The sequence below is a fragment of the Chiloscyllium plagiosum genome, chromosome 7 (assembly GCF_004010195.1).
Source record: "Chiloscyllium plagiosum isolate BGI_BamShark_2017 chromosome 7, ASM401019v2, whole genome shotgun sequence".
Taxonomy (NCBI): domain Eukaryota; kingdom Metazoa; phylum Chordata; class Chondrichthyes; order Orectolobiformes; family Hemiscylliidae; genus Chiloscyllium; species Chiloscyllium plagiosum.
The window spans coordinates 95,260,208-95,282,723 of NC_057716.1; the positions used below are offsets into that span (position 1 = coordinate 95,260,208).

The following is a 22,516-nucleotide window of genomic DNA, read 5'->3' on the forward strand; positions in this document are numbered from 1 at the left end:
TGCAACATCACTTCACGGCTCTTGAATTCAATCCCTCTGCTAATGAATGCTAATACACTATAGGCCTTCTTACAAGCTCTATCCACCTGAGTGGCAACTTTCAAAGATCTATGAACATAGACCCCAAGATCCCTCTGTTCCTCCACCTCACTAAGAACCCTACCGTTAACCCTGTATTCCGCATTCTTATTTGTCCTTGCAAAATGGACAACCTCACACTTGGCAGGGTTGAACTCCATCTGCCACTCCTCAGCCCAGATCTGCATCATATCCAAGTCCCTTTGCAGCCGACAAGAGCCCTCCTGACTATCCACAACTCCACCAATCTTCGTATCATCTGCAAATTTACTGACCCACCCGTCGACTCCCTCATCCAAGTCATTAATAAAAATTATGAACAGCAGAGGACCCAGAACTGATCCCTGCGGAACTTGTTACTGGGCTCCAGGCTGAATATTTACCATTTACCACCACTCTCTGACTTCGACCGGTTAGCCAGTTTTCTATCCAATTGGCCAAATTTCCCTCTATCCCATGCCTCCTGACTATGTCTTGTACTATGCTTTTTGACCACAGATATTATATCAATCATAGCTCATTACTTCCATCTGATCTATTACTTTGTGTTGAAAAGTGTGGTGCTGGAAAAGCGCAGCAGGCCAGGGCAGCATCCGAGGAGCAGGAGAATCGACGTTTCGGGCATAAGCCCTTCTTCAGGACTCTTCTATTACTTTGTGTGTCTGCCTATGTTTGTCATCCTGCATCAGCCCATGAACGTTTAGTTTTATGTATTCAAGGTTTTATACAATTATGATGAATATACTTTCGGGCTGTTTCTTTAATTCAAGAGTGGCGTCTGCTTTGCCTTGATTTCTACATGACACCTGAAATAACTCCAGTATTCTCTCACCAAGTCACCCTTTATTTATGTGCGCATAGTACTTGACACTAGTCTGGATTCTTCAGAGCCAGCTTCGAGTGAACGGACACTCCTGTTTATATCTGTCAGCCAAGACTCCCTGTTTAGGTTAAAAGCCTCAAACAGGGAACTCATACTCAATGAGATCCACATACCTGACCTTGTTATAGTCACTGCAACATCAAGCCTGTGTAGCTTGGTTACCACTGGTGCAGGTTGCCCAGGGGATGTTGTACAAATTTTCATATGCTGCCACTTACACTTGAACATCAAGGCAAGAGCAGTTTGGCCAGACAGTGGGCAGACTTCCAGTCTCTAAAATTTGAACTGAAAGAGAACAAGTGGACAGTTTCACTGAGATATGAGGACAGCAGCTACTGTGGTTATCTCTTCTGTCAGAAGTCACGCAACACCAGATTATGGTCCAGCAGGTTTATTTGAAATCACAAGCTCTCAAAGTGTTGCTCCTTTGTCAAGTGACAAAAGCACCAGCTTTTCAAACGCTTGTGATGTCAAATAAACCTGTTGGACTATAACCTGGTTTCATTGACTTCTGACTTTGTCCACCCGAGTTCAAAACCAGCACCTCCTCATCATTGCTACCTTTCTCGTGAGGCAGAATTTTTTTTTTAGATTACTTGCAGTGTGGAAACAGGCCCTTCAGCCCAACAAGTCCACACCGACCCGCCGAGGTGGGAATTGAACCCGGGTCTCTGGCGCTGTGAGGCAGAAGTGCTAACCACTGTGCCACCGTGCCGCCCACATGCAGAATGCAGGCGGGAGAATGATCTGAGGATGAAGAGGTGAGTCTAGTGGAAATGTAAGTAATTCAGATAATTCACGTTGGGATGGTAGGGCAAAGAATCAACTGAGTGGACTTTTGGATGATATCTGTGGCTGCAAGAGCAGGTCAGAGGCCAGGAATCCACCAGCGAGTAACTCATCTCCTGATTCCACAAAGCCTGTTCTCCATCAATAAGTCACAAATCAGGAGTGTGATGAAACATTTCCTACTTGCGTGAGTGAGTGCAGTTGCAACAACTCCAAGCTTGACACAATCCAGGACATACTTGATTGGCACCATATCCTCAAGAATCTACTCCTTGAACCACCTACGCTCAGTATCAGTGTGTATTGTCTGCAAGATGCACGACAGAAATTCACCAGTGCTCTTTGGACAGCACTTTCCAAACCCACAAACATTACCATCAAGAGGGTCAAGGGCATTAGATACTTTGGGGCATCACCATCTGCAAATTCCCTTCCAAGCCTCTTGCTGTCCTGACTTGGAAATATTCTCACTGTTCCTGTGGGAGTAAGGTGGTGAGGAACATTTAGAGGAGAGATTAGGAGACCAATTACAGATGAGGTTAACATGGGTGGGGTGGTGGGGGCAGTGAAAGGATCTCAGGGAGGGTCCAAGAGACTTGTGATAGTGGTATGTTTGTTTTAGGGGAGTTGGCAAGAGACCTTTTGATAACTGGGGACAGGTATGAGAGTGAAACATTGAGAGCAGGGATGGGGTTGTAGCTGTTTAATCCATTGAGTTTTTAAAGTCAAAGACATCTACTTTTCCACTCTCTTTGGTTTCAAAACTAGATGGTATTCTCTTGAATGCTGAATAAAAGTTGATCGACTTGAATGATTAAAGCATTTGATATGTAGTAGGTGGACAGAAACAATTTCTTCTGGCAAGGTCAGTTCCGGAACAAGGGGAGCAGTTTCCAAATTGGAATGAGGCTGTTCATAGATGAAAACACTTCACAAAAGGTGGAGCAGCAATCTATAGTGCTTGACCCCTATCAAGCTATTGAGGCTGTGGGTTCAGTTGAAAATGTCAAAACGTAGCCATATTCCTTTTGGTTTTCCATGTTTTAGATGACATGATGTATACCAGCCAGAGTTGTGTTCTTGTTGAGGGACATGACTTGACGTCTGTCAACTACGTGAACTGTTTGCACAGCCACAACTTCACAGACCTGCCAATGTAATCTGGGCTCTGAGCTTGCTCATGTTGAGTATGCGACATGCACATTATTGACTGAAGACATTACATTGATTCCATTGCTGCAAGTATAACTGCAGGTGAAGCAGGAACATTTGTACCAAAACATCATATGCTGTGATATTATGGATCTGTCTTCAGAATACAGGCCTCTCTGCTTTGGAGTTGATAACAAAGTATAACACATAGGTTGATAGATATTTATTTGACTAGAGCATTCAAGTTGATTGCAACAAAAGCATCAGAGGCTGAGGGGTGACCTTATAGAGGTTTATAACATCATGAGGGGCATGGATAGGATAAATAGACAATGTTTTTTCCTTATCCACAATGTCTAATGAAAAGGCCAGGGGTCACCAGTGCTGTATGTTGCTGACATTTTAACAATATTTATTGATGATCGTAAAAGTAATAGTGAATGAAGTGAAAGTATCTCTGCAGTTAGAAAATGAATCCAAATTTGAAAATCCAAAAGTCGATCCACCAGAAATCAGATTGAATTAAATGGAATGTGCTAGAAGATTATCAAAGTGTCTTGCACATGCTATTTCAGATTTTAAGTTAATTTGAATAAATAGGCTACCAAAAACTAGCTGTGGTATTGATTTTATAATAGGGGATGTGTTAGCTATTAAACAACATCCTTACAGACTTAATCAGAGAAATAATCTCACTTGAGGGAAGTGATTAAATTCATGATGGGCACTGACAGCTACTATTATCATGATCCCAAAACTGGATACATCACAAAGCGTTCTGTGTTGATTATCACAAAAATCAACATGGTAACAAAAGCAGACTGGAGCAACATGGTACTTCTGGAGTCTCCTGAGAGTCCCGGATGAGTTTTCTCCTCTGGCACTAGTCTATCTCTGAGAGTGAGAAAGAGGAACCACAGGTTCGTGTCCTGCCATTGGTACTGACCACCAAGTTTAAAATAGTAACAGGTCTGCATGCATATCTGGCAGCTAATGAGCATTTTGCAAGACCTGGCCATTCATCATACCTACCAACGCATCCATGGAGAAAGTCAGATGTTCATAAGTCAGAGCCAGCACAATAGCAATGATGTTGGTGCACTTCTCCAAACTTCGATCCATTTTTCTGAGTGACTGTGATAAACTCTTAGCGAACTTTGAGAAGATTTGTAGCACAGGTTGAGGTTTTGGATGTAGGTTTGCTCACTGAGCAGGAAGGTTCATTTCCAAACATTTCATTATCCTACTAGGTAACATCTTCAGTGGGCCTCGGGCGAAGCAATGCTGAAAATTCCCGCTTTCTATTTATATGTTTCGGTTTCTTTGGGTTGGTGATGTCATTTCCTGTGGTGATGTTATTTCCTGTGGTGAAGTCACTTCCTGTTCCAAACTGATTGTCCATTTGAATGAATGGGGTGTCTTCTCACTGGACAGCTGCCAAGCCATATCGGTGATGTACTCACTATTACTTGCTCCCAACTCTAATTGTGCCGAAGTATGCACTGAGATGTCAGTACCTGAGCTGATGGAGGATGTAGGAGAGAGTGTGGCTGGTGCTTCCTCGAAGCGTCTGTGTCATTATTTTTCTGTGGCGGAGTAGAAGATGTCTTGAGGGCTGCTTTCTTTATGGCAGAGACTATGGTGGGTGGTCCTCATGCTTGCAAAAGATAAGAGGCTGAATGTGTTGCAAGTTGGGAGTGCAAGCTTGTGCATGGTAAGAACACATTCATAGTCATTGTGGTGGGAGAGAGGCACAGTACTTTATAATGATTCTTATTTGGTTGACAAGATGTGATATCTCAACGTCACCACATTAGCAGTCATAGTCCTCTCTGCCTAATATAAAAATTCTCCACTTTTAAGGGGAGAGCAGAGAATTGTTAGGCACCCCACCACACTCCTCTTAGCCCCCTGTCCCCTATTGTCAGCTGTTTGTTCCTGAATGAGGCAAAGACCAGGTGAAATGCAAGAGGGTGACATGGTCATTGGGTGTGGCTGTTCGGGAGGCAAGCTGTACCGAGTGAGTGAGTGTGAAGAGCATAAGATGTGCAGGGTTGGTAGTCTGAGGGAGTGGGGTTTGACAGAGTGATGGATGGTGCTGCATGCAATGATGAAAATGGTAGACCACAAACCTTGCTGGGAGGGGGCTGCCGCAGCAGAGATGGTGAGAGTGAGAGGTATCAAGGAGAAGATGATGTTACAGAGCAGAGAATTGTGTTGGTCTTATTCCTGCATTGCTGTGCCTATGTTGATCTGTGGAGACTATGTTGATCTGTGACCCAACTTCAGACAAGGCTGCAGTGCTGTGGAAGAGAAAAGCTGGATAGATTGGGAAGTTTTTCCCTTGAGTGTAGGAGGTTGATGGGTGACTTTATAACATCATGAGTGGCATAGATAAGGCAAATAGCAAAGGTCTTTCCCCTGGGGTGAGGGAGTTCATCACTAGCAGGCATATTTTTAAGGTGAAAGGAGAAAGATTTAAAAGGAACACCTGCGACAACTCTTTCACACACAGGATAGTTCGTATGTGGAATGAATGCCAGAGGAAATGGTAGATGCAAGTAAAGTTGCAACATTTAAAAGACATTTGGATAAGTAAGCATATAGGAAAGGTTTAGAGGGATATGGGCCAAAAATAGACAAATGGGACTAGTTTAGTTTGGGAAACTTGGACAAATTGGACTGAAGGGTCTGTTTTTGTGCGGTGTGGCTCTGACCCCTGAGGTGACCCTGAAGAAAGAAGGCAGCCATCCAATCTACCGCCTCCAGATCTCTGTGAGCAATGCTGGGGTGCCAATCATTCTCTGAGTGCTACCTCCTGTGTGGTACTTCACTCCCTGGAACCATGAAGGGCTGTTCCCGGCTTGCAGTGTTTGAATCACTGAGCATTAAATAAGGATCCTGTGGCGTGCACGACTGAAGTTCCTGCCAGTGGTGGGGACTTCCACTGCAAGGTGGCAGAGAATGGCACACAGTGCAAACTTCACCATGTGAGCAGTGTAGAATTGGGTGAGGAAAACCACTAGAGTTCACTGAATGATACCCTTCATTAACCCTCCCACACCCCCCCCCCCCCCCCCAAAGATCACACGTTTGCCAAATTTTGGAAAATTTCAGCCTTAAGAATTTTTTCAAACTGTATTCGATGTCTAGATAACTTGCTTAATTTAAATTTCTTGTTTAATAGACTTCTGTTGTTAAAAAAACTGTGCAGCCTCATGTGGTTATGTTTCTGTGAACTTAACGACATTAACTAAAACTTAAAGAAAATAATCTATCAAGCCACATTTTAGTCAGGGATTTGACTTTTCCAGTAGTGCCATCAGCTCGGTTTATACCAATAATTTTCCTTGTGGTGCACTAATTCTGACAAATTGCTGATCTTAACCATTCCGCTACGAACAGCTATTATAATCCAGAACTGGAATTCCATCCCAAAAACATTTGCCTCTCTTGCACTCTGTTCTCCTCATTTTAAGATTTCAGTAAAAAAGTTACTTTTATTACCTATTTCCAGTATCACATTCTGTGAACTGGAGGCATGTTTTGTTTGGAAACACACCAGTAAAATACCTTGGGACATTTTTTGATGTTAATGGTAATAGCTAACCAGGTTCATTCCCGCTGTGTTGTTTTAGATTTCTAACCATCTTCAGCAGTGTAACTTAAGGGGAAAAAACGAAAATTAGCCTTTCAGCATAGGACTGTCAAATGGGGACCTGGTAAGTTTTGAAAATGTGTGTGGTGTCCATCTGGAATTGATTGTGTGTCAATACAGTGTTGTACTGTCCCAATAATTTTAAGCATGTTCTTTCTTTCATCTCACAGATAATTGCGACAATCATCTTGTGTCTGACTTGCCTCAGTCAGCGTTCTCTTCCTCCTCTGTGCTATCTAGCAGTCACAACCCTGGCTTTGCAAAGCTGAATAGAAGGGATGGTAAGACACGAGCTTTCCTTTTAATGACCAAGCTAATTATTCATTCTCAGCATGTTCGTGCATCACAAATGCAAATGAAAACACAGAAAAGTTGGTTTTGTTTTCGCAGGTGAATAGATAGCTATCCAAGAAGTGCATGGACTGGCATACATCATGTTGCAGAATGCCCATGTGCTTATATTTACAATCCTGCTGTGTTGTCAAATGCTGTGGCAATGGTCTGTTCCCCAGGGTACTATAGTCCCTAGATTAATAATGATATATAACAAGATCAAGCTTTCTCAAACTGATAGTAGATGTGCAGTTCATCAAAAAGTTATGACAGTGAAATCTTTTATTGGTTATTTCAAGCAAGTGACAAGCTTATAAGCCATTTTGAAGTGTTTCACTGCATGTGGTACATCCAACTACAGCATTTGTATGTGTTCCAGTTTGATGTATATTTTTATTGACAGAGCTCCCATGACATTGGGAAAGAGGATAGAGGGAAAGAGACTGAAGGAGATGTGGGTGGGGTGGGGACTGATGCAGAATTGCCATTTAAAAATGTTGGCATCTGAAAATGATATTTCGCAAAGTGGCTAATTTCTGATAATACGTAAATGGAACACATCATATAAATGGACCGTGTTTTGATTAATTCCATTTGCATTGTTCCTTCACACTGTGAATCCACAGTGAAGTAAATGTTTAATAGTTGACGGCGATGCGTTTATCAAACTGTGCTTCCAGATTTTCTGCTATTACTGGATATGGAAGACAAGATTCTAATTCTGAAAAAAGGGTCACTGGCTTTGAAAGTTACCCCTTTCTTCTCTTCACAGCTGGTGCCAGATCTGCTGAGTTTCTCCAGCAATTTCTGTTTTCGTTTGAATCAAGTTCCAGAATGGGTTCGCTGTCTAACCAGCATTTATTACCTGTCCTTAGTTGCTCTTGAAATGGCAGTAGTGAGCTGCCATCTTGAACCACTGCAGTCCACGTGCTGGAAGTAGTCCCACAATATTTTTGGGGAGGGCATGTGCCATTGTGTTTCCAGCTCAAATTAATTCTAACAGATGCATTCTGTACAGCAACTTTTATTTAGTTAGAGCCTTAGTAAATTAAAACCTCCGCAGGGCTTTGCAAGAATATATCAGAACATAACGTCACACCCAACCACATAAAGAAATGTTTGGTCAGAGGACCAAAAGCTTGCTCAAGGAGGTATGCTTTAAGGAATGTCTTAAGGGGAGAAATTAATTTGGTGACAGAGAATGCCAGAGTTATTCACTCAGGCAACGGAGGTTGGCCACTAATCTGGGATACACGAGTGGTCAAAATTAAATTATACCTTAAGGCTGGTGTTGATGATCAACAGGGAGTTGGTGGTGTAGTGATAATATTAAAGTTCCAGTTCTTCAAAACCCGAGACTAATGTTTTGAGGACATGTGTTCAAACCTCAGTAAGGTAGATGATGAAATTTGAATTTCTTAAAAACTTGGAATAAAAAGTCAAACTGCAGCCATATAACCACTGTCAATTGTTGTTTAAAAAGCCATCAGATTCACTGAATCTACCATCCTGTGCAACTCCCGATCTAAAGTAATGTAATTGACTCTTAACCTGTCTCTGGGCACCCGAATTATGCTCCTCTAGCTCAATGTGAGAGCTCAGGGACGAGGCTGATGTCCCTGACTCCTTCACATGCAGGAAGTGTGTCCAGCTGCAGCTCTTGTTAGAGCGCATGATAGCTATGGAGCTGTGAATGGACTTATTTTGGAGCATCCATGATGCTGAGGAGGTTGTGGATTGCACGTTTAGCAAATTGGTCGCACCACACATTAGGATGCTGTGGGAGAAAGGGAATGGGTGACAAAAAAGCAGAGAAAGAGCAAGAAGGCAGTGCAGGTGTCCCCTGAGATCATCTCCCTCCAAAACAGGCATTCCTTTTTTGGATGCTGTTGGGGGAGATGGCTCACCAGGGGAAGGCAGCAGAAGATAGGTTCATGGCACCATGGCTGGCTCTGCTGTATAGAAGAGTGGGAAAAGAGTGGAAGGCCTATAGGGATAGGGGATTCAGTTGTAACGGGAGTAGATAGTCGGTTCTATGGTTGGAAACAAGACCCCAAAATGATTTGTTGCCTCCCAGGCGCACAGGTCAGGGATGTCTAAGATTGGCTGCAGGGCATTCTGAAGGGGGAGGGTGAACAGCCAGCTGTCGTGGTGCATATAGGCATCAATGATACAGGGAAAAAAATAGGATGAGCTCTCACAAGCAGAATTTAGGGAGTTAGGAGCCAAGTTAAAAAGTAGGACCTCAGAGGTAGTAATCTCAGGATTGCTACCAGTGCCACGAGTTAGTCAGAGTAGATATGAAAGTATAGGCAGAATGAACGAGTGATTTGAGAGATGGTGCAAGAGGGAGGGGTTCAGACTTTTGGGACATTATCACCCGTTCTGGGAGAGGTGGGACTATTACAAATCGGACAGTCTACATCTGGGCCAGACTGGAACCAATGACATTGGATGTGCTTTTACTAACGCTGTTGCAGAGGGTTTAAACTAACGCGGCAGGGGGTTGGGAACAAAATGAAGAGGTTAGTGGACAGTAAGGAGGTAGTAACTAAAGTCTGTAAGAAACGAGATAATTAAGTCAGCATCAAGATTAGAGTGGTGCTGGAAAAGAACAGCAGGTCAGGCAGTATCCGAGGAGCAGGAAAATCGATGTTTCGGGCAAAAGCCCTTCATCAGGAATGAGAGGAATGAAGTCAGTGTGACTAAGGGAAAGAGTAGGCAGGGAGCAGATGATGAACGCAAAGGGACTGGTGGTCTGAGGTGAATTTGTTTTAATGTGAGAAGTGTAGTAGTAAAGGCAGATGAACTTAGGACTTGGATTAGTACCTAGGTACCAGTAATAGTTCTGGTGTTAGAACTATTACTGAGACTTGGTTGAGGGAAAGGGAGACTGGCAACTAAATATCCCAGAATATAGATGCTTCAGATGGAATGGAGGGGGGCAAGGGTTGGAGGAGTTGCATTACTGGTCAGCGAGGATATCACAGCTGTACTGAAGGAGGGCATGATGGAGCAGTCGAGCAGGGAGGAAATATGGGCAGAGCTCAGAAATAGGAAGGGTGTGGTAACAATGTTGTGGCTGTACTACAGAAATCCTAACAGTGAGTGTGAGACAGAGGTACAAATATGTAAACAGATTTTGGAAAGATGAAGGAGCAGCAGGGTAGTAATAATGGGAGATTTTAATTTTCCCAACATTGACTGGGATTCACTTAGTGTTAGAGGTTTAGATGGAGCAGAATTTGTAAGGAGCATCCAGAGAGTTTTCTGGAGCAGTATGTAAATAGTCCAACTCTGGAAGGGGCCATACTGGGCCTGGTGTTGGGAAATGAGCCTGGCCGGGTGGTTGAAGTTTCAGGAGGGGATTACTTTGGGAATAGTGATCAAAATTCTGTAAGTTTTAGAATACTCATGGACAAAGACAGGAGTGGTCTGAAAGGAAGAGTGCTAAATTGGGGGAAGGCCAACTATAATAAAATTCAGCAAGAGTTGGGGGATGTGGATTGGGAGCAGCATTTGAGTGTGAATCCACTTGGGAGGCTTTTAAAGAGAGTTTGATTAGAGTGCAGGAGAGACATATCCCTGTGAAAATGAGGGATAGAAATGACAAGATTAGAACTAGGGATGACAGGTGAAATTGTGAGACTAGCTAAGAGAATAGAAGGATGCAAGCGTAACATTAAGGCAACTGAAACCGACAAAGCTTTGGAAGAATATCGGGAAAGTAGGACCAATCTGAAACGAGGAATTAAGAAGGTTAAAAGGGGTCATGAAACATCTTTCGCAAACAGGGTTAAGGAAAGTCTTATATCAAAAAGCATTTACTGAGAAAGAAAGTGAATGCATTCATATGTGTTATGACTTAACAAGTGATGTCTTAATGAGAAAATGGAGACCATCACACATTCAAACATATGAGAAATGGGCAGAGATTCATCAAATTGTTTTGCCAGTACGGTATAGAATAGAAGTGCTGCGAGTGGCGCATGAGCTATCCCTTGAGGTCATTTAGGGGTGAGGAAACCACAGGCTAAAATAGAAAGACATTTTTGTTGGCCTGGACTACGTAAAGATGTTGTTGAATTTTGCCAGATATGTCATACATAGAGTCATAGAGATGTACAGCACGGAAACAGACCCTTCGGTCCAACCTGTCCATGCCGATCAGATATCACAACCCAATCTAGTCCCACCTGCCAGCACCCAGCCCATATCCCTCCAAACCCTTCCTATTCATATACCCATCCAAATGCCCCTTAAATGTCGCAATTGTACCAGCCTCCACCACTTCCTCTAGCAGCTCATTCCATACACATACCACTCTCCATGTGAAAAAGTTGCCCCATAGGTCTCTTTTATATCTTTCCCCTCTCACCCTAAACCTATGCCCTCTAGTTCTGGACGCCCCCACCCCAGGGAAGAGACTTTGTCTATTTATCCTATCCATGCTCCTCATAATTTTGTAAACCTCTATAAGGTTACCCCTCAGCCTCTGATGCTCCAGGTAAAACAGCCCCAGCCTGTTTAGCCTCTCCCTATAGCTCAAATCCTCCAACCCTGGCAACATCCTTGTAAATCTTTTCTGAACCCTTTCAAGTTTCACAACATCTTTTCGATAGGAAGGAGACCAAAATTGCACACAATATTCCAACAGTAGCCTCACCAATGTCCTGTAGAGCCACAACATAACCTCCCAACTCCTGCACTCAATACTCTGACCAATAAAGGAAAGCATACCAAATGCCTTCTTCACTATCCTATTTACCTATGACTCCACTTTCAAGGAGCTATGAACCTGCACCCCAAGTCTCTTTGTTCAGCAACACTCCCTTGGACCTTACCATTAAGTGTATAAGACCTGCTAAGATTTGCTTTCACAAAATGTAGCACCTCGCATTTATCTGAATTAAACTCCATCTGCCACTTCTCAGCCCATTGGCCCATCTGGTCAAGATTCTGTTGTAATCTGAGGTAACCCTCTTCTCTGTCCACATGTCAGCTAATCAGAAACCCACAGGCAGTAATAAAACCTGCACTTTTAATACCTATTCCAGCATTTGAGGAATCTTTCACAAGAGTCTTAATTGATTGTATAGGTTCCCTACCTCAAACAAAAAGTGGGAATATGTATTTCTTAACAATAATGGATGTGTCGACTAGATTTCCAGAGGCAATCCCATTCTGCAACATCATAGCTAAAAGGGTTGTAGAAGAATTACTTAAATGTTTTACTAGATATGGACTACTAATAGAGATCCTGTCAGATCAAGATCAAACTTCACATCTAAACTATTCAAGGAGTTTATGGATTACTTGGGAATAAAGCAACCCAAATCTACTGTGTACTATCCAGAATCACAGGGAGCGCTAGAGAGATGGCATCAAACACTAAAGGCCATGTGGTGGGCTTATGGTCAGGATTATCCAGATGATTGGGATAAGGGAGTTCCACTTGTACCTTCTATGATCAAAGATGCACCAAATGAATTGACCAAATTCAGTCCATTTGAATTTTTGGGCATGAAGTAAGAGGACCGTTACAATTAATTAAGGAAATATTAATAAGTCAGAATTCAGAGACTATCCATTTGGACTATGTATCAAATTTTAGAGAATGATTAAACAGAGCTGGAGAGTTAGTGAGATAGCATTCAAAAGTATTGCAGCATACAATGAAAAAAGAAGCGGATAAGAAATTGCAAATTTGCAATTTTGCAATTGGGGATAAGGTACTGGTGTTACTTTCAGTAACAGGGGAGCCATGGGTGGCTCAGTGGATGTGTGGCATGGTGGCTCAATGGTCTGCACTGCTGCCTCACAGCGCCAAGGACCTGGGTTTGATTCAACCCTTGGGCGACTGTCTGTGTGGAGGTCACTTTGTATCTGTGTGGTTTTCCTCACTGTGGATGGGTTAGGTGGATTGGCCATGCTAAATTGCCCATAGTGTCCAGGATGTGAAGGCTAGTTGAATTAGCCATGGGGAATGTGGGGTCGCAGAGATGGCGTGGGTCTGGGTGGGATGCTTTGGGCGGCATGGTGGCTCAGTAGTTACCACCAGGTTCCCAGGTTCAATTCCGGCCTCTGGTGACTGTCTGCGTGGAGTTTGCACATTCTCCCCAAATCTGTGTGGGTTTCCTCCGGGTGCTCCAGTTTCCTCCCACAGTCCAAGGTTGGGTGGGTGAGGTGGATTGGCCATGCTAAATTGCCAATAGTGTTAGGTGCATTAGTCAGAGTGAAATGGGTCCGGTGGGTTACTCTTTGGAGCGTTGTGTGGACTGGTTGTGCTGAAGGGCCTGTTTCCACACTGTAGGGAATCTAATCTAAAAGCAAGGTTTAGCGGACCTTATCAAATTGATAGGAAATTGAGTGAGTACTTGATAACGACTCTAGACAGGAAGAAATCTCACAGTGTGTCATGTGAATATGCACCAAAGGTATTCTGATAGGGAAGAAAAGCAAGAGGAGAAGATGTTTATGATTACAGCACAGAAGGAAGAAACCAGTTCAGAGGATTCTGAATTGGATATTCCTCAAATCAAATTGGACAATGCGGAAGCTGTCAAAAATTGGGATAAATTATTGAGTTACCTTGCAGAAGAAAATCGAAATGACCTGAAAGGGTTATTACAATCATATGGGGAGATATGTGGAAATAAACTGGGACGTACTAACCTAATTGTGCATGATGTAGATATAGGTGATGCTGTTCGGATTAAACAATATCCTGATAGATATAACCCTTTAAAGTTGGCACAGGTTCAGAAGGAGATAGATTAGATTCCCTTTAGTGTGGAAACAGGCCCTTCGGCCCAACCAGTCCACACCGACCCTCTGAAGAGTAACCCACTCAGACCCATTTCCCTCTGACTAATGCACCTAACCTATGGGAAATTTAGCATGGCCAATTCACATGACCTCCACATCTTTGGATTGTGGGAGGAAACCCATGCAGATACTGGAGAATGTGCAAACTCCACACAGACAGTTGCCTGAGGCTGGAATCAAACCTGGAACCCTCATGCTATGAGGCAGCAGTGCTAACCACTGAGCCACCATGCCACCCTATGCTCCAGGCCTATGCTCCAAGATGGCATAATTGAAATGAGTTAGTGACTGCAGCTGACCCATAGTCATAGTGCCAAAGCCAGATGGTACCCAATGGTTATGTGTGGACTATCGCAAAGTCAACGCCGTTACAAAGACTGATGCATGTCCAATACCATGGTTGAAAAACTGGGACAAGCAACTTACATTTTTAAGGTGGAATTACTCAGAGGCTACTGGCAGGTGCCGCTGTCAGAGAGAGCAAAGGCAATTTTGGCTTTCGTAACGCCAAATGGACTATATCAGTTCAGAGTCCTGCCATTTGGTATGAAAAACGCTCCAGCCACATTTCGGATGATGACCAGATGATGATTTACATTGATGACCTGGTGATTTTTAGTCACTCATGGAAGGAACATTTACAGCATTTATTGAACTTGTTTGACCGACTTCGGAAGGCGGGCTTGGTGGTAAACCTCACTGAATTTGCCAAAGCCCTAGTCACCTTCCTGGGCCATGTTATTGGACATGGGCAAATGGCCCCAAGGGATGTGAAAATAAAAGTAATTAGGGAATTTCCCACACCGTCGACAAAAAAATGCAGTGTTATGGTTCCTGGGATTTAAAGGATTTTATCGAAAGTTTGTGCCGACCTTTAGCAGTGTGGCTGCTTCACTCACTGAATTGTTAAAAAAGGGCAAGAAGTTTCAGTGGACAGCAGACTGTCAAAAGACATTTGACAGCCTAAAAACTGTGTTCACCACTGCCCCAGTATTAGCCACACCAGATTACACGCAAAGCCTTTCCAGATGGCTATTGGTGCCAGTGATGTGGGTGTCAGTGTGGTGATCCTGCAGGATGATGAGGGAATAGAAGTACCCATTGGGTATTTTTTCAAGGAGTTGAATGTTCATCAACGGAAATATTCAACGTTGGCGAAAGAAACTTTAAGCTTGGTGTTGGCATTGCACATTGCCGTGTTTATATTACCAGTAGTGTACCTGAGACAATTGTAAATTGACATCTTTGGAAAAACTTTAAGCACAAAAATGCCAGATTGTTTAGATGGAGCTTGTTGCAGCCATTCAATTTGATAATTGTGCATGTGGCAGGTCACAAAAACGTGATTATCAATGCATCATCGAGACTCAAATGAGATATGGAGGCGTTAGGTGGTGGGTGTAGCGTGGCCTGAATTTGCATGTGGCTGTGCATGTTTGCATGTTTATAGTTAGTATAGTATATGTGTGTCTAGGCTATGAACTAGGTTTTGAAGGGTTAAAAATTAAGCCATCTTTTGGTATTGATGGTTCTGTTTTAAGGGGGGGGAGATGTCACAAAGCTAGTCCTTTTTTCTCTCTAAAAGCTGTTCCTTGGCGCAAGGAGACTCTGTCCTTGATCTTTTTTCAGAGGGACAATAAACCAGGCCGGGCTTCGATCAGTCTGGTTTTGTACAGAGATGGAAAGGATTTTGAGAGGCCTTTTGTTTATATGTAAACAGATGAGACTTCAGGCCAAAGTGGAGGTTAGATTGGTGCTGGAAAAGCACAGCAGGTCAGGCAGCATCCGAAATCGACGTTTCGGGCAAAAGCCCTTCATCCGGCCAAAGTAGTGATGTTTTAGAAGTGACCTCTGTAAAGACAGGGGAGTGGTTAGCTCTCTTACTGAGCTGGGCAGTTTTAGTTCAGTCTGACCTGGTGTGTGGAGACTCTCTCTCTCTTTCTGCCCTTCAACTTCAACCTGTAAGCATATGTTCCATTTACACTTTTTTTTAAGGGGAGTTTGCTTATTGGACTGTTGTGTATATTCAGAACAGCATAATTAAGTCTAGTTGGATAGGTTGAGTTCTGTAGGGGTGCTTTACTCTTCTTTGTGTTTCATTGTATAATTTTGCGAATTTTTTTTTGTCTGTTTTAAAATCTAGTAGTCAATCTAGCTATCTTACTCTGGGTAATTTTCACTAATCACTTACTGAAACAAATTACAAAGTTATAGTCTGAGCTGCCTGCTTAAGAATTTTTGAATGGTCTGGCCTAGTCCATAACAGTCTCAAAGTCTTTTATTCATATTTAAGGATCAAGAGGGTCACTAGAGAAAGGGTTGGCCCACTCACAGACAAAGGAGGAACGTTATGCATGAAGTTCGAAAAAATGGTGAGATTCTTAATGAGTAGATTAGATTAGATTACTTACAGTGTGGAAACAGGCCCTTCGGCCCAACAAGTCCACACCGCCCCGCCGAAGCGCAACCCACCCATACCCCTACATTTACCCCTTACCTAACACTACGGGCAATTTAGCATGGCCAATTCACCTGACCTGCACATCTTTGGACTGTGGGAGGAAACCGGAGCACCCGGAGGAAACCCACGCATAGGGCAGTTTGCATAGGTACTTTGCATAGGTACTTTGCATAGGTATTCACTGAGGAGAGGGACATGACAGATGTTGATTTTAGGGTTAGATGTTTGATTACTCTAGGTCAAGTTGGCAGAAGGAGGGAGGAAGTGTTGGGTATCCTAAAAGGCATTAAGGTGGACAAGTCCCCAAGTCCAGGAAGCGAGAGAGAAAATAGCAGCATCCTTGAATATGGGTGAGGTCCCGGAGGACTGGAGAATTGCTAATGTCCCATTGTTTAAGAAGGGTAGCAAGAATAATCCAGACTGATGTCACTGGTAGGGAAGCTGCTGGAGAAGATTAGATTACTTAATGTGGCCCTTTGGCCCAACAAGTCCACACCAACCCACCGAAGCTCAACCCACCCAGACCCTACATTTACCCCTTTACCTAACGCTACAGGCAATTTAGCATGGCCAATTCACCTGACCTGCACATTTTTGGACTGTGGGAGGAAACCCACACAGACACGGAGAGAATGTGCAAACTCCACACAGACAGTTGCCTGAGGTGGGAATTGAACCCAGGTCTCTGGTGCTGTGAAGCAGCAGTGCTAACCACTGTGCCACCGTGCTGCCCAAGGTACATCAGGTATAGGATCTATTTACATTTAGAAGAAAACAAGCTTTTCAGGGATAGGCAGCATGGTTTTGTACAGGAAAGGTCATGTCTGACCAACTTAATAGCATTCTTTAATTAAATGTCATCACTTCCTCAATGAGGGAAGGGCTGTAGGTGTCAAATACATGGATTTCAGTAAAGCATTTGATAAGTTGCCCATGATAGGTTGATGGAAAAAGTGAAGTCGCATGGAGTCCAGAGTGTACTAGCTCGATGGATAAAGAACTAACTGGGCAACAGAAGACAGAGAGTAGTGGTGGAAGGGAGTTTCCCAAAATGGAGCACTATGACCATTAGTGTTTGACAGGAATCTGTGCTGGGACCACTATTGTTTGTGATTATAGATAAATGATCTGGCAGAAGGTATAGGTGGTCTGATTAGCAAGTTTGCAGATGACACTAAGATTGGTGGAGCAGCAGATAATGAAGGGGACTATCAGAGAATGCAGCAGAATAGAGATAGATTGGAGAGTTGGGCGGAGAACTGGCAGATGGAGTTCAATCCGGGCAAATGCGAGGTGATGCATTTTGGAAGATCCAATTCATGACTGAACTTTGCAGTAAATGAAAAAATCCTGGGGAAAATTGATGTACAGAGAGATGTGGGTGTTCAGGTCCATTGTATTCTGAAGGTGGCAATATAGGTCGATAAGGTAATCAAGAAGGCATATGACATGCTTCCTTCATTGGACTGGGTATTGCCTACAAGAGTTGGCAGGTCATGTTACAGTTGTATCTGACTTTGGTTCAGCCACATTTGGAATACTGTATACATTCCTTATCGCCACATTACCAAAAGGATGCTTTGGAGACGGTGCAGAGGAAGTTCACCAGGATGTTGCCTTGTATGGAGGGTGCTAGCTATGAAGAGACGTTGAGTAAATTAGGATTATTTTCATTAGAAAGATGGAGGTTGAGAGGGGACATGATTGATGTCTACAAAATCGTGAGAGGTACAGCCAGGGTGGATAGCAAGAGTGGGGGACTCAATTACTGGAGTCTCGAGTTCAAGGTGAGAACAGAAAAGTTTAAGGTAGATATGTGCGGGAAGTTCTTTACACAGAGGGTAGTGGGTACCTGGAATGCGTTGCCAGCAGAGGCGGTAGAGGCAGGCATGATAGCGTAATTTAAGATCTCTCTAGACAGATACCTGAATGGGCAGAGAACAGAGAGATACAGATCCTTGGAAAATAGGTGACAGGATTTGGTTTGGTGCAGGCTTGACGGTCCAAAGGACCTGTTCCTGTTGTGTAATGTTCTTTGTTCTTTATTTAGTGACAGGCAGTAAATGCTGGTCTCACCATCAACACCCACAGTCCATGAAAAAATAAAAGTAGGTTGCCTTTGCAAATCGCTTCCGAGTGTAACAGTTTATAGAGCTAGGGAGGAAGTATCTTTGTAGTCATGGTTCTGAACCAGCTATCCACGAAGAAAATCTACTGAGCTTTGAAGAGAAGTCATCTTAGATTCCAAATGTTAACTTTGTTTTTATCTCCAGAAGCTTGTTGAGTTCCTTCAACACTTTTTTTATTTTAGAAGCCTAGCATCTTCAGTAGTTTGCTTTTAATAAACATACCCTCTTTACTCAATTTGGCCCCGGATGCAACAGTCCAACAGCAATGTCGTTAACTCCTGATTGCCATTTTGCCTTCTGGATGGGTGATAAATGCTGTTCTAGTTATCATAGTCATGAATAATTTCCTGTGAATGATTTCTTTTTCAGTGGCTCAAAATATCAAATATTTTGCAAGAAATGATAAGATTACCATAAGACTGACTACTTAACATTGAAAATAAAAGCAGTACAGTCTGTGCAGCTGATGCTGCAAGGTCCTCCGCACTAACACCTGGGGAATTGTAACAAAATTGGGAAAGCTCCCCACAGATCATCAAACTGCCTGACGTAAGATTATCAGAGAACCAAAGACTTTAGTCAGTGGCCGAGCTTCCACCTTTTACCATTCCTAGGAATGTCATCTTCAACCGGCAAGACAGAACTATTTGATATGCTGGCTTGTGCTATCAAATGGTACACTTGATGAGCAACAGTCTGCTCACAGCATTCAGTTTGGGTTCTGCATGGACTGTTCAATCCATGATGTGAAAATGCTGGCGTTAGACTGGGGGGTAAAAAAAAATCACACAACACCAGGTTATAGTCCAACAGGTTTATTTGAAAGTACAAGCTTTCAGATCACTGCTAGCGACCTGAAAAAGGAGCAATGCTCTGAAAGCTTGTACTTTCAAATAAACTTGTTGGTCTATAACCTGGTGTTGTATGATTTTTAACTTTGTTCAACTCCAGGACACATTATGGACTTGGTCCAAGTACGGTAAAATGAATACAATTCCAGATGTGAGGTGAATGAGACTGCCTTTGACACTGTCAAACTTTAAGCAAGCCATTAAAGAGTCGAGCAAATTTGAAATCAGTGAGTATTGGGGAAAAACTCTTCACTGGTTGGAATTGTATCTAGCATGACTGAAAATGGCGAAAGTAGTCAGACCAATCATCTCTGCACTCAGATATCACTGCAGGAATTTCTCAGGGCAGTCTCTGGCTGAACTGTCTTCAATAGATATCCATCCATACTAAGGTCAGAAATGTTCATTTCATTGACGATTGCACCCTGAGTTCCATTTGCTCAAAGGAGAATGCCCCTTTCCCTACTTGTTCCATGTAATAGAAGTGTTCATCCATAGTATTGGAGAGGTCATGTCTAATGGTAATGTACCTAGAACAGCAATCTAAAACCCCAGGCTAATATTCTAGTGACTTGGTTCGAATCTCACCATGGTAGATGTTGAAATTGGAATTCAATAAACATCTGGAATTTGAAGCTAATGTGCCCATTATCGATTGTTGGGAATACATATCTGGTTCATTAATCTTTTCTGGAAGGAAATCAATCATCCTTACCTAACCTTGCCTGTTTAGTACTACGCATCCATAATATGGTTGACATTAATATGTCAAGTGTGACCTGTCTTCCATCTCTAGAAGCCCAGGGTTGGCAAAGATTGAATACAATTGATCTTCGTGGTTCCAGGATTCAAAGCATTTTATCCCACAGATGCATGCATAAGCATATTCACACATGTACACATATCACATGCGCACACATACACAGACAAGTTATTAACCTCATCCATCAAAGTTGACTATTTATTCTGTTACTGAGCCAGTAGTCTAGAGCCTGAAAGTTCAACGTACAATGTTGGGAAGTTGAACACTTCGTTTTTTAAAAATCTGAATTGAGTTGTTTTTCAGGTGATCATGAAGCTTTAGATTCTTGCATAAAACAGTTTCTAAAATCAGAAAGTGGTTACAAACAGAAAGTTTTCCTAACCTGCAATCTTCTTCCTGACCGCTCCGCCCCCACCCCACTCCGGCCTATCACCCTCACCTTGACCTCCCTCCACCTATCGCATTTCCAACACCCCTCCCCCAAGTCCCTCCTCCCTACCTTTTATCTTAGCCTGCTGGACACACTTTCCTCATTCCTGAAGAAGGGCTCATGCCCGAAATGTCGATTCTCCTGTTCCTTGGATGCTGCCTGACCTGCTGCGCTTTTCCAGCAACACATTTTCAGCTCTGATCTCCAGCATCTGCAGTCCTCACTTTCTCCTCCTATTCAGCTCATCATGTCCATGCCCAGCTTGGTAAGAGCCAAGTCAGAGTGTCTTCTGGTTCTCAATCCTCCAAGCAGTGGGAACAATTTATTTTTGCTCCATTCAGAATCTCATGATTTTGTGCAGGTCAGGTGAATTGGCCATGCTAAATTGCCCATAGCGTTAGGTGCATTAGTCAGAGGGTAATGGGTCTGGGTGGGTTGCTCTTCAGAGGGTTGGTGTAGACTGGTTGGGCCAAAGGGCCTGGTTCCACACTAGAGAATCTAATCTAATACCTTTAAAAAAAAAATACCTGCTTTGCCACAACCCAAGAATACATGAAAAATAAAAGCCACCCAGCTTCATCCTCTTGTCAAAATATTACAGGTTCAAGCCCTGCTCCAGAGTTCAAGCTGTCAGTCGATGCTGACGTTCCTGTTAATGAAGGGGGTACTACACTGTCAGAGGTGGCATGTTAAATATCAATTGCCCCTTTTGGAGGAAGAGCAGAGGGTCCTCCTGGTGTCTTGAGCAACGCTCGTTCACCTCAGCTGGACTATTGTGTCCAATCTTAGGCACCACACTTTTAAGAAAGATGCCAACCCGTTGGGGAGGGTGTGGAGGAGATCTGTCGGAATGATACCTCGGATCCTGGGTAATGTTGCTGAACAAAGAGACCTTGGAATGCAGGTTCATAGCTCCTTGAAAGTAGAGTCGCAGGCAGATAGGATAGTGAAGAAGGCGTTTGGTATGCTGTCTTTTCTTGGTCAGAGCATTGAGTACAGGAGTTGGTAGGTCATGTTGTAGCTGTACAGGACATTGCTTAGGCCATGTTTGGAATATTGCGTGCAATTCTGGTCTCCTTCCTATTGGAAGGATGTTGTGAAACTTGAAAGGGTTCAGAAAAGATTTACAAGGATGTTGCCAGAATTGGAGGATTTGAGCTACAGGGAGAGGCTGAACAGGCTGGGGCTGTTTTCCCTGGAGCGTCAGAGGCTGAGGGGTGACCTTATTGAGGTTTATAAAATCATGAGGGGCATGGATAGGGTAAATAGACAAAGTCTTTTCCTTGGGTTGGGAGAGTCCAGAACTAGAGGACATAGGTTTAGGGTGAGAAGGGAAAGATATAAAAGAGACCCAAGAGACAACGTTTTCACACAGAAGGTGGTATGTGTATGGATTGACCTGCCAGAGGATGTGGTGGAGGCTGGTACAATTGTAACATTTTAAAAGGCATCTGGATGAATATATGAATAGGAAGGGTTTGGAGGGATATGGGCCAAGTGCTGACAAATGGGGCTAAATTAGGTTGAGATATCTGGTCAGTGTGGACGAGTTGGACTGAAGGGTCTGTTTCTGTGCTGTACATCTCTATGACTGTATGGACGATTTAAGTAAACTATCTGCAACTTGGATCCTTGAAAGAGCGAATGGCTGTCACTATTGTGTTTGCACTACAAGTGCATATGCCTGTTCTTTCTGTCTGCAAATAATGGGACCCTGTCTATTAATATCCTAAGTAATATAGTATTGCTAGAGGACTGTAGGACTGCTGTCTGATTAAACCGAGAGGGGACTGGTGGTGAGTTTAATCTGAGCGTTACCATGCCTCCAGTGAGGACCAAAGTATAGAAGGTAGAGTGTTCATGTTAACCTCAGCTGGTGTAGGAAGTGAACCCACACTCTGGCATCACTGTGATCAGGAGGATTAATACATGTAACAACCACAACATGCAAGTGCTGTTTCATGTTGCTACTATACCATTATAACACAAGTGGTTTTCAGTACTAACAGGATGCGTAACCATGAGTAACGTGGTGAATGCATTTCAGTGCTGACGCGAAACGAGATACAGACAGTACGGTGGATCATATCAAATAGCATTTCTCTTCAGTTGTTTGCAGCAAGCAAGTTACTGGCCAAACCCAATCAGTCCATGTTTGCAA

General features: G+C 43.2%; 1 protein-coding gene across 3 annotated transcripts in view; it reads left to right on the forward strand.

The window, feature by feature from the left end:
- Window positions 1–22,516, forward strand: part of LOC122551780 (contactin-associated protein-like 5) — a 1,278,965-nt gene that overhangs the window by 105,665 nt on the left and 1,150,784 nt on the right. For 2 of the 3 annotated variants that reach the window (XM_043694245.1, XM_043694243.1), the window contains exon 2: window positions 6,731–6,841. In XM_043694245.1, coding sequence (XP_043550180.1) covers window positions 6,731–6,841 — 111 coding nt within the window. Of the gene's footprint in view, window positions 1–6,730; window positions 6,842–22,516 lie in introns of those variants that run through there. The other variant, XM_043694244.1, reaches the window with a different exon arrangement.